This window comes from Panthera pardus, unplaced genomic scaffold (assembly GCF_024362965.1).
Source record: "Panthera pardus isolate Hobbes unplaced genomic scaffold, ASM2436296v1 HiC_scaffold_21, whole genome shotgun sequence".
NCBI lineage: Eukaryota > Metazoa > Chordata > Mammalia > Carnivora > Felidae > Panthera > Panthera pardus.
The window spans coordinates 14,025,188-14,038,712 of NW_026526777.1; the positions used below are offsets into that span (position 1 = coordinate 14,025,188).

General features: G+C 35.0%; 1 protein-coding gene across 3 annotated transcripts in view; it reads right to left on the reverse strand.

Annotated features, from left to right (window-relative positions):
- Positions 1-13,525, reverse strand: part of SPATA17 (spermatogenesis associated 17) — a 226,374-nt gene that overhangs the window by 112,500 nt on the left and 100,349 nt on the right. For all 3 annotated transcript variants that reach the window (XM_053908969.1, XM_053908970.1, XM_019465641.2), the window contains 2 exons: positions 9,966-10,169; positions 3,283-3,431 (listed from right to left, as the gene is read on the reverse strand). In XM_053908969.1, the coding sequence (XP_053764944.1) occupies positions 3,283-3,431; positions 9,966-10,169 (353 nt within the window). The remainder of the gene's footprint in view (positions 1-3,282; positions 3,432-9,965; positions 10,170-13,525) is intronic.

Genomic DNA, 13,525 nt, shown 5'->3' on the forward strand with positions numbered 1-13,525 from the left:
TGATGTATCACATTGCTTGATTTGTGAATACTGAACCAGCCCTACAGCCCAGGAATGAATCCTACTTGATCACGGTGAATAATTCTTTTAGTATACTATTGAATTCAATTTGCTAGTAACTTGTTGAGAATTTTTGCATCCATAATCATCATGGATATTGGCCTGTAATTCTCCTTTTTAGTGGGGTCTTTTTCTGGTTTGGGAATCAAGGTAATGCTGGCTTCATAGAATGCATCCAGAAGCTTTCCTTCCATTTCTAATTTTTGGAACAGCTTGAGAAGAATAGGTATTAACTCTGCTTTGAATGTCTGGTAGAATTCCCCCGGGAAGCCATCTGGCCCAGGACTCTTATTTGTTTAGAGATTTTTGATAACTGATTCAATTTCTTCACTGGTTATGGGTCTGTTCAAATTTTCTATTTCTTCCCGTTTGAGTTTTGGTAGTATGTGGGTGTCTAGGGAATTGTCCAATTCTTCCAGGTTGTCCAGTTTGTTGACATATAATTGTTCATAGTATTCTCTAATAATTGTTTGTATTTCTGTGGTGTTGGTTGTGATCTCTCCTCTTTCATTCGTGATTTTATTTATTTAGGTTCTCTCTCTTTTCTTTTTGAGAAGTCTGGATGGGGGTTATCAATTTTGTTTATGCTTTCAAAAAACCAGGTCTTAGATTCATTGATCTGTTCTGTTTTGTTGTTTTTTTTTTTAATTCTATATTGTTTATTTCTGCTCTACTTTATTGTTTCTCTTCTTCTGCTGGCTTTGGGGTTTCTTTGCTGCTCTGCTTCCAGTTTCTTCAGGTGTGAGGTTAGGTTTTGTATTTTGGATTTTTCTTGTTTCTTGAGATAGGCCTGGATTGCAATGTATTTTCAATATTTTCACTTTCATTTGCTTCCATATATTTTTTAAATTTCTTCTTTAATTGCCTGGTTGATCCATTCATTGTTTAGTAGGATGTTCTTTAACCCCCATGCTTCTGGAGGCTTTCCAAATTTTTTGTTGTAGTTGATTTCAAGTTTCAAAGCATTGTGATCTGAAAATATGCATGGTATCTATCATCTCAGTTCTTTTATATTTATTGAGGGCTGTTTTGTAACCCAGTATGTGATCTATCTTGGAGAATGTTCCATGTGCACTTGAGAAGAATGTGTATTCTGCTGATTTTGGATGAAAAGTTCTGAATATATCTCTCAAGTCCATCTGGTCCAGTGTATCATTCAAGGCCATTATTTCTTTATTCATTTTCTACCTAGATGATCTGTTCATTGTTGTAAGTGGAGTATTAAAGCCCCTTGTAATTTCTGTATTCTTATCAGTAAGATTGTTTATGTTTGTGATTAATTGATTTATACAGTTGGGTGCTCTCAAGTTGGGGGCATAAACATTTATAATTGTTAGCTCTTCTTGATGGATAGACCCTATAACTATGATAATAATGCCCTTCTGTATCTCTTGTTATAGTCTTTAGTTTAAAATCTAGTTTGTCTGATATAGGTATGGCTACTCCAGCTTTCTTTTGACTTCTGGTAGCATGATAGATGGATCTTTATCCCCTCACTTTCAAAATGAAAGTGTCCTCAGGACTAAAATGGGTCTCTTGTAGACAGCATATAGATGGATCTTGGTTTTTTATCCATTCTGATACCCTATGTCTTTGGATTAGGACATTTAGTCCATTTACATTCAGAGTTATTATTGAAAGATATGGGTTTAGTGTCATTGAGTTATCTGTAGGTTTCATGCTTGTGGAGTGTCTCTGGTCCTTTGTAGTCTTTGTAGCATTCCACTCACAGACACCACCCCCCCCCCCCCCCCCCCGCCTTAGGATCTCTTGCAGGGCTGGTTTAGTGGCCATGAACTCCTTCAGTTTTTGTTTGCCTGGGAAAGTCTTTACCTCTCCTTCTATACTGAATGACAGCCTTGATGGATAAAGGATTCATGGCTGCATATTTTTCCTATTCAGCACATTGAATATTTCCTGCCAATCCCTTCTGGCCTGCCAAGTTTCAGTGGACAGGTCTGCCTCTACCCTTATGTGTCTACCCTTGTAGGTTAAGGCCCATTTGTCCCTAGCTGCTTTTAGAATTTTCTCCTTATCTTTGTATTTTGCCAGTTTCACCATGATATGACATGGTGAAGACCTATTCTTGTTGAACCTGAAGGGAGTTCTGTGCCTCCTGGATTTGGATGTCTGCTTCCTTCCCCAGATCAGGAAAGTTCTCAGGTATATTTTGTTCAAATAAACCTTCTCCCTCTTTCTCTCTCTTCTTCTTCTTCTCTGGAAGTCCTATGATATGGATATTATTACATTTCACTGAATCACTTAGTTCTCTAATTCTCCCCTTGTGGTCTAGTATTTTCTTACCTCTCTTTTTCTCAGCTTCATCATTTTCCATAATTTAATCTTCTGTTTCACTTGTTCTCCCCTCTGCTTCCTCCATCTTGCTGTCACTGCATCTAGTTTATTTTTCACCTCATTTATAGTATTTCTTAATTCATCATGACTATTTCTCAGTTCCTTGATCGCTGCAGCAATAGAATCTCTGCTGTCTTCTATGCTTTTTTCAAGCCCAGCTACTAATCTTATGACTGTTATTCTAAATTCTTGATCAGATATATCTGTTTTGAGTAATTTTCTAGCTTTCATTTCTTCCTGGAATTTGAGAAGTCTTCCATTTTGTCATTTTGGCTAGTTTTCTGTACTTAACATGTTTTAATATCTTGTTATGTGTCCTGCAACTGCGAGCACTACTATATTAAAAAGGGGTCAAACATTGTCCAAGGCCTGGCTCTTCAGGAGGTGTTTTTGGAGTCTGTTGTACACTGCACCTGATTTATGAAAACTACAATGTATATCAGCGTTTCCAAATTAAATTTAGTCCACATTAAGAAAAATGTTTTTGTTCTGTTGGATCTTATTTTGGAAGCATCATAAATACATAGGCTTTCACTAGATAATTAAGGTAATTATTTTCACAGATGTATGGACAGTAGTCACTTATCCCCTTGGAATGCCATTAATTCACACACACACACACACACACACACACGTGTGTGTGTGTGTGTGTGTGTGTGTGAATAAATATGTCTTCATATATATACACATTTATATATATTTACATATATAAATATATAAAACATTTGCATGTTGCTTCTGAATGTGTCAAGGGTGGCTTTACCTTTTTTCACCAAAAAAAGATTCTCTACAATCAGGAAATAAAAAATGTTGGATCCCTTAAGGCACCCAACATGGTACAGCTATGTTTTTAAACTAAGAACTCACCTATTGTCATTTATATTTCGCATCCACTCCTGTTTTCTGAGTTCTTCTCTGGCCATCTTTAACTCATTGATTGGTTCTGCCATCCACAATGTTGGCTCCAAAGGCTTGTAGCGCTGTTCGAGTACTTCGGTGATATCACGGAAAGGTCCCTGACAAGAAAGAATGAGGAAATACTCTACTATGGAAGATTCGTTGTTATATTTTTGATGACTAAAGGTGCTGAATATTTACAAAGTATAGTAAGTTTACCAAATTATTTTTAAATAACAAGCTATTCTTCTCTGAATTAGAAAATACATAAGAGGGGCACCTGGGTGGCTCAGCTCAGGTCATGATCTCACAGTTTGTGAGCCCCACATGGGGCACCACGCTGTTAGCACTTGGGATTCTCAATCTCTCTCTCTCTCTCTCTCTCTCTCAAAATAAATAAGCAAGCTTAAAAAAGTACATGATAATATCACATCTTCAAGAAATGTTCACACAAGTAGTAAATATTTTGATAAATTTTTAAATTTTAAATTTGATAAATATTTTGATAAATATTTTGATTTGATAAGTACAAGTAGTAAAATATTTGATATTAGCCAGAATTTCCCTATGTACATCAAAAGACTTTTCATGCTAAAACTCTTAAATTTGTAGTTATAAGTTACTTTGTTTTCTAATTAAAAAAATGTTTCTTCTGGTATAATTTTTAAAAAAAATTCTCTCCCTTTTTGAGCAAGTAAAAGTATTAGGAAAAATTCTGAGCATTGCTTTTAAAAAGCTCTCTTATAAACAGAAATAGCATAGCAAGTGTTTTTTTATTAAGATAAAACTTTGAAGTTAATGCCACAACTTATGCTTAATTGGTGATCCTCCAAAACACAGAGGGGCCATAATTGTAATTAATTTAAGTGTTCTTTATTTAAAATTCTAAATTCTATTGCATAATAGCTCTGATACAATGGCAACTATTTAATGGTACAAATACATAGGAGAGGAAAGTCCATAAGCTGCAATAGTGAAAACTGTTTTACAACATATCCTACCTTTAAATTAGTAGTTACTTACACTAATTATTAGAATCCACTGATTGTCTGATTAGTATCATATTAAGTACAATACAAATCAGAAGTGGCTCCAGATTCTGCTATGCCATTAATTATATACTGCTTTCTTTTTTCATCACTATCGTACAGGAGAGAAGTGATGTAAAATGGACAAAGATTCCTAATCATATTCCTTATCCTTAAAGATCGCTTCTTTAAATAGGTTATCACTAACAAGACACAGCTGGAGTTACTGCAAGCACTGAGTGAAGACTGTGGGGCTAATAAAAAGAAATGATTCACGCCTCATTTATGTTCACTTATGTTTTACATTAATAGAAACCAATAATAGGAACCAGTTACCATAAAAGTCATGGACCGTAAATAACACAAATGGCAAATAAGTATCATCTAGTACTTTTCACAGCTGGACAGGAGGATTGCTATATTTGAAAGTAGTTAATGGATTTTTATTGGAACTTGACTTTTTAAAGATACAGTAACATGATTCCAAGTTCACCATTAAGAAATCAAATGGGGATTTTTTTTTCTCTTTACAGATTCTTAATGTTTTCCTTTGAGAAATTCTATGGTTTAAAAATTAATACTTGGTTGTGTTATCAGGGAAAATTATTTCTCTAGACCTTTTTCCCTCATATGTAAAATGGAATAATAACTCACAAAATCAATCTTACAATATATGAGATAATGTAAGTAACACTCTTAACACTGTACTCAGAACATACTAAACACTCAAAAATGATACTCCTGGCTTCATTTTCATTATTAGTTTCAAGAGAAGTTTGAAAAAGGTTTTGAACAATAGCAGTGTCATATATATATATGAGGAAATGGGCAAGGCTAGTTCTTTGAAGGAACCGGCATTCACAAGGAGGAATGGTCTTCTATCCATTTGTAGACTTACTTGTTCTGGAGCTTACTTGTTCTGGAGACATATCCATTTGTAGACTTACTTGTTCTGGAGCTTACTGTTTCCAGAAAGACTAGGAAATGAAAAAGGAGGAGCCCTACTCAAGCAGCAAAATTTAAGACAAAAATAGACCCAGTCTCTCTTTGGGGCTTACTATAACCTTTGTGGCCCTAGTCCTCCTGTTAGCATGTCCATCTCTCTATGTCCCTCAGTGCCTGGTCCACAGATTTCTATCCTAAACAATCCATGTCTTGCCTCTGAGCTCAATAGAACTCCTCCCTGGTAAGCAAATGATATGTGCTGTCAAGCTTCTCCTATGCCAACGCTCTTTCAATTTGTGCCTTTTAGATCTCAAGTGATTACTTAACATTGATCATACCTGGAGTGACATGGGGTCGCAGATTTTGGACATAGCTTCAAACTTCAGATCTGCTCATTGTACCCCTTTCCAAATATTAATCCCTATAATGCCTAGACTCAACCTGAAATGTTGGTCTCCTTTGGCTCTTAGCTATAGTTTTCCAAAGTTTGATTTTATTTGCCTCCAACCAAATCCTGATTATAAAGGTCAAATATATTTATGTTCTTCTGTGTTTTTAATAGCCCATGTTACTTTATAGTCATCTTGTATTTTTAAACTATTCTCAAAGCTTAAATAATAATGAAGTTATATTTCAAACTCCTAACATTTTCTCATACGTTTAAGAAATTTAGCTTACAAGTACAGACAGATCATCGGAGTACAAATATTATAATTTGGAGTAGAGCATATATAATCTTAAATTTCCCTAATGATGTATGTAGCTTTATATTATTAGATAACATAAAGGAAATGTGGTTAAGTCTAATAAAACCACAACAGTAAACATCCCATTCTGTGAAAACAAGAATGGAAAGAAGGAAAAAAAGAAGACAAGGAATTGAGGAAAGGAGAAGCCAAAGGAAGCTGAGAGAGAAGCAGGTGGGATGAAAAGATGGGTTGAGGAAGAATGGGAAGGAAGGAAATACAAAAGAAGGAAAGAAAGGAAGAAAGACGAGATATAATGGTGTGGAGGGGAGGAAAGAAGACCAGGGATAGGAATAAGGAGATAGGAAAAGAAGGAAAGAGAAAAAGAACAAGGGTAGAGAGCAAAAACAAAAAAAGGAAGAAAGAAGGGAGCAGAAAAGAAAATTAACAATGATCATTATTTTGTGGTATGCTAGATAAAGGTAATTTCTGAGTATGTGTATATAAGTATACACATGTGTATGATATACATCTGCATATGTATCCATATATATACACACGTATAAAATCTTCCATATATATGTATATTCCATAAGTATATATACACATGTATATTTTATATGAATGTATATATATTTTTCTATGTGTCTTCATATATATATACTATTGTGATATAGAAAGAAATATATATTGTATGGTCCTTGTCACTGATTCCTGGCATAGACTTCCTAAAATGCTTGGGATTTCCTGAGTGATGGGGTGCCTTTGTTATTCAAAACAAGATTACACCTGAGATTATGCTATTGAGATGATTTAGATCCCTAGCAGCCTCAAGATGAGACTGGTCACCAGAAAGAAGGTTGAAATTTCCAGCCCCATTTCAGATCTCCAGTGAAATCTAATGGAGTTCAAGATTGAGCTTTATAAAAACTCTTACACGGAGATTTGATGAGCTTCTTAGCTTGCACACACTATCTACGTGCTGGGAAAGTGGTGCACCCAACTCTGTGGGAACAGAAGCCTGTGCGCTCTGGATGCTTTCAGAGCTCACTCTATGTTCCTCTTCATCTGGCTGTTTACTTGTACCCTTTATAATAAAGAAGTAAATGTAAATAAAAGGTCTTCCTGAGTTCTTGAACCATTCTAGCAAATTATCAAACCTTAGGTTGGGGTCAGAGGACTGCTCAATTATAGTCAGTTCAGTAAAAAGTACGGGAGACCCAGAAATTGCGACTGGTATGTGAAGTGAAGAACATTTTTGTGGGGTCAAAAGCCCATAAGCTGCGGAGTTTGCATGAACTCCTGGTAATTAGTGTCAGAACTGGCTTGAATGGATTGGATGCCAAATGGTATTCAGAGAACCAGAGAATTAGTTGTTGGTGTTGGAAAATACCTCAATCACACACATATATATTTCCCATATATATTTACACATTTATTATATTTATTTCCATATTTATTATATAAATATATATACATACATCTTCCATACAAATATATATGACAGTTTTTACATGTATATTTTTATATAGAAAATGTATATTTTATTTATATAAAAATATACATGTAAAAATGGTTCACATATATCATATATATAGGTGTATATATATATATATAGGTGTATATATATATATATATATATATATATATATCTTCCATGTGCATTCCATAAATACTAAATACATATATGTATAAATAGAACGCTATGGGAGAAGCTATGTAAAGTAATAAGTGGTTGTATTGAGAAAAGCATATTAATAGAGATGCAGAGTGAATACAAACTTGTATAAAATAAGCCGTATTAAGAAGCATAGAAAAGCAAAGCAAAGTAGTGAAGTTAATATAAAATACCAGTATTATAAAACTCATATAAAATGATATTAAATGTGCATGGTTAACATTGTAAATATTATACAGCGTGGCAATTTGGTATGGTAACCTCTAGAGTATTTCCAACTCAGAAACATTTATATACCTATATCTTATTAATACCATATAATTTTCACATTTCCTAAGAAGTTGTATTCAGAATTACCCTATGAATTCTGTGTACTCCCAATAGCAATTTCATTGAAGATAGCATAAAATATAGATTATATTTTATATATCTGACACCTTAGCAACCATTGAACACTTAATACACAAGCAATGATGATACTAGAACTATTTTCTTTATAGAATAACTAATACACTGAATTGCTCGTTCAGATGGTATCATGCAAAATTGTTACTTGTATCAACTGAAATAGTAATAGGCATAATTCAAATGGTAAAAATTCAGTTACGTATAAAATGCAATTTATATTTGTTTTCAAAACTATTTTAAATGCCTTTATTAGAATACTGGTATAACCTATATTTTGAAAAGAATCATGAAACCATACTCTGAAGGTATGTTCAAAATAAACTGAAATTTTTGCAATTATCTCTCCCTTGTCCTCTTGTTCAATTCCACTCTTTGTGTCACTCGATTTCAGAAAGAGGGAGAATTTTCAGTTTCTATGTTTTCTTAGATAAATTTTTTTACAGCTCTTTCTATAATATAGTGTATACCATCAGTTAATAGTATTTCCTTAGATAGTTTTAATGATCAGTTAGTAGCTTTAAGAGAGCAAAAAATGCACAAAATAAAGGGAATAAAAAAAACCAGTTTCAGAAAATGAATACATAAGATATCAGAAATAAGGCTTGGATGAGGTTGGCTTATTGCAAGCTGAGGAAATGGGTGTGGGTGTGAAAAGCAGTCTCAAAGATGTCCTCCAATGATCCCACTTTGGGATTCAAGCCCTTGCATGGACTAGACTTACTCACTCCTAAAAACAGAATATGGCAGAAGTAATGGGCTGTCACTTCTGGCATGAGGTCATAAAAAGGGTGAGGCTTCCATTTTGAGAATTCTCTGAATGACCTCTTACATTCCCTGAATCATTCTCTGAATGATTCTTAGATTCCCCTGAGGGAAGCCAGCTGCCAGTGAGGCAGTAGTGTAGACAGGCCAACGTGAGACGGGACTGAGATATGAACACGACCAACGATATGAGTGACCTTGGAAGAGGATGTCCTCATCCTTCCCTTCTTCCCTACAGTTGAGTTTTCACATGAAATCACAGCCTTGGCTGGCACATTGACTGCCACTACATGAGAGATCTTGAGTCAGAGGTACTCACCTGAGCTGTACCTGCCACACACCACAGTTTCTCAGAGAAACTGTGAGAGAAGACATGTTTGTTGGTTTAAGCCATCAGGTTTTGAACCCATTTATTATATAGCAAAAGATATGCAGAGGCAAGCCTATGCAGGGAACTACCAGGTACGAGTCCCACAAGTCTGGCTGTGCAAATCGAAATCAACCCAATTCTAGGTTGATGCTACCTGGTGGCAGTCGTCTACTCCAGATTAAATATTGATGGGGATCATAGAATTGTTGCTTTCTGGGCCTTTCGGGACGGTGGCGATCATCACCCAACACATCCTACTCCACCCTTTACCCCTAGGAAGTCATTTGCCAATCCAGCTCTATACCCATCCACAGGGAAGATCTGTCTCTGCTTGAGTCCTGCATTGTTTTCGATCCTCTGTAATTCTCCAGCTTGCACTTTTTAAATTACTCAAACCTAAATTACGTTTAACATTGTATATAAAGATACGAATCATCACATGAGAAGTTAAAGGTGATAATACATCTTATTTTTTTAGCAACATGTTACAACAAGTACTGTTGCAACAATATTCTTACAGAAAAAGAGTAGATCCTAGCCAAAAATCCTATGTGTTAAGTCTGTATCTGAAACCATAAAATTCAGTACTATAGAAATATTTGATTCCTTCCTTGGTATGTATTTGAAACACACTCTGTATTTATTAGCTATAGTTAAATTCCATAAAAAACCATTTTTCTTTCTTGTCACAAAGACAAAAGAACACAACAATAACCCTTAAAAAAACGGCAAGAATACAATCATCGACAGAATTCTTAGACGGAAGTGATAAGTACCTGACACTGCTTCCTATCAATGGGTGGCAGAATTTCAGATTGAGGAAGGGAGCGGGCACTCGTACAAGCCAGCCAGTTGCTAATGTTGGTGTCACGCTTCTGCTTAACTTTAGGCCTTTGGCTTATTAAGGGTTTTGCCTTCTGTAACCGCAATTCCCATGGATCGGGATCTTTTCTGAATGGTGAATTGTATATACCTGGAATCTGAAAAAAAGAACATAATGTTGATGTTTATCTTCAATTTTCACACGACATAAAAGTAAGATAAAATTGTATCATAAAAATTGTCATATGTTTAAGGGCTATTTTACAGTAGAACTCTAGTTCTTAACTAGAGGCTGACTTCAGATTCACCCAAGGAGATTGCAAGGTACTCATTTTATCTCTACTCCAGACTAACAATTTCAGAATCATTCATAGTTAAAGACTACGCATGTTAAAAACCACTGAGCTCTAAAGTCGGTTGAGCACTGACTTTAGCTCAGATCATGATCTCATGGTTCGTGAGTTCAAGCCCCCCATCGGGCTTGCTGCTGTCGGCTCAGAGCCAATTTCAGATCCTCTGTCTCCCTTTTTCTCTGCCCCTCTCCCGTGCTCGCTCTCTCTCTCTCTCTCTCAAAAAGGAATAAACATTAAAACAACAAAAAACAGCAACGACACCACACTCAGCTATAGCTTCTATCTGGCACATATGGCGTATTTTATACAAAAGTATTTAAGAAAACATAAGAGAAGGACATTAAGTCATTGTTTCTGTCTTCTGAGTATTAACTATGTATACATAGATTTAATCATACCATTCACTTACACAACTCAAATATGCAATGGTTGAACCAGTTTCAGGCACAAAGTATGCACTCAATAAATACATGTTTTAATGATTATGTATTATACAACCTATTTAATGGCAGCTCTTTTAAGTTCTTCACTTTAAAATAATAAACTGGTTTTTCTATTAGGTGTTGTACTTGTGTAGTGTCATATACCCTTAATGTTCTTTCATTGACTTGGTCACACACTGTATCAAACCAGTCCACTTACTTATTAGCACAGCGCCTGCTATGCAATAGAGGTTCAAGGGAGGTGTGTGCAACAAATGTTAAATTCAAGTATAGCAGATGTTCATTCTCTGAAAATTCAGTGGCGTTTGAGTATACAAACTGCATAGCAGTTTGACACTTTTTTCGTATATACAAATGCATAACCATAAGGACAAGTTACATTTTAACTTGACTTGACTTAACTTAACATGACTTGTTTGGTTTCTGTGTAGATACTCTAGACTAATGTAAAGAATGTATCCACTAAACCCATATAGTTTTTGCTATAATGTGCTTTTCTCTCATGTCACCATTATGTGCATACACTTTTCTGGTCACTATATTTACCTGACGGGATCAGCAGCTCCAAAGTAGTATCATTACCTTAGATTGCTGTCTTTGAAAAAACATCTTAAGAAAATTTTATATATTTTTTTAAATTTTTAATGTTTTATTTATCTTTGAGAGAGAGAGAGAGAGAGACAGAGACAGAGACAGAGACAGAGTATGAGAGGGGGAGGGGCAGAGAAAGAGAGGGGGACACAGCATCTGAAGCAGGCTCCGGTGTGGGACATGATGCTCGTGAACTTCAAGATCATGACCTGAGCCGAAGTCGGATGCTGAACCGACTGAGCCACCCAGGGGCCCCCCCAAATTTTGTATTTCCAGGCTAATACTTCAGTTTAGTGTTAACCTTTGTCCAAAACCGGTTGAGGCTACAGTCAGTGTCCTATCCCTAATGCCTCATTAATAACCTGGGACAATTCCCTCACAGTTCCTACCCACCTACCACATTGTTTCATAATTACCTTTGTCTGTAAAGGTCTTCCCCAAACCAGTAGCTGGAGCACAGAGCTCTGTTAGGTATTTTTGTATCCCCATGGCCTAGTAGGGTACTTGGCACATAGTAGACATTCAAAAAAACGAATGCTAAATGTGGTTATCGAGAACAATGATGCACTATTCAGAAAGGCCCATGAAGCCTCTCTTTTACGCTTGTTTTCCAAAACCACATCAATGTCTCAGCAAAATGTTTATCTTATCAACTTCTTACAAACAAATACAGATTATACTCTTCTTATCTTTCTTAACATATCAGTTTCCATGTGCTTTCAAACACGCTGTGAGCTAGAACTAAATTATCATAGACCCATTGAGTCACCTCCAACTCAACTTTTCCTGTTATAGTTGAATTTTATTAGGTAACATGAAACCAATGCAAATATATTTAAATATCTTAAAAATATTTTTGAACTGGGTCTTCTTTGGGATTTTTCCCCTATATAATTTATACAAAAAAAAGGTACCGAAAATATTACGGGTAATCGTATAAACCATAGTTAATGTCATACTAACATTCTCTCATTATAATACTAAATATCAAATAAGGCAGACTCATAAACAGTTTAAATGATGTTAATTAAAGACAATATGTGCACATATACTTAAAATAGTTTTTAGCGTAATTTTTAAGTGGGTGATAATTTTTAAGATGATTTTCAGGGTGATTTTCTATGATGAGAATGTACCAACTATAATGAGAATAAACACAATATTATATTAAAAGAATATTCTGACATAAAATATAACTAAATCTCTATAGCCTATGAGAAAGGAGAATGCCACTCTATTTCGTGATGATCTAGCTAATTTAAGTCTGTTAGTTTATCATTTTCACAACCTTGCAGATTAAAATTGTGAAATAGGTACAATTTAACCAGGCTATCATTTATCAGTTAAAAATATCTATCTACTTGAATAACTGCTATTAACTTTACCCCATTAGAAATCTTTTTTGGTCTCCTTCCACATTTGCATGCACATGTATACATAGGCTAGATGGGAAATGCAAATAGATCAGTAGACATGATAACTTTCCTAAATTATATTTTGCAACCTATATGGAGACCTCCTCATGTGTATTCTCTTTGCAATTTAAATCAAATATCGGTAGAAAATATATTTTAATTGAATTTAAAATGTATCATTGAAAATCTTCAAGGTGTCGGTTAGTTTAGAAATTAATTTAATACATTTGCTAACTTACGTCAATGAAAACAGTCCAGCCCTCCCTCGGTCCCTACAGCAAGCAAATACTCTATTTATTTATACTGATACAGTATTCATTTAACTATTACTTCTTTAAGTAAATAAAACAACCCTAACTTACTATTGTCTCAATTGGACACGCCATAATTTTGCAAGCCACTTGTGAACAATGGTTTGTTGTGGATTTTTAAAAAAATATTACTATGAGTCACAAAAGACAAGGTTAATCCTAAGGGACCGTGACATATTTTTCAGTTTTCACATTTTTCGCAACTTAGAAGGGCTACTGCCAAGCTAGCTTTTGGGACTTCATTTTCAGCAATAATTTTCTAGAGTGACCAACACTATGGGGAAATCTGTGCTAACTGTTTAAAAAAAAAAAAAAGCCTACAACTGAGTTATTTGCAGCACTGTCATGCTAACATTCAACTCAATAAGACCCAAGAAATCTCAGGAGAGGACTCTGCTAAT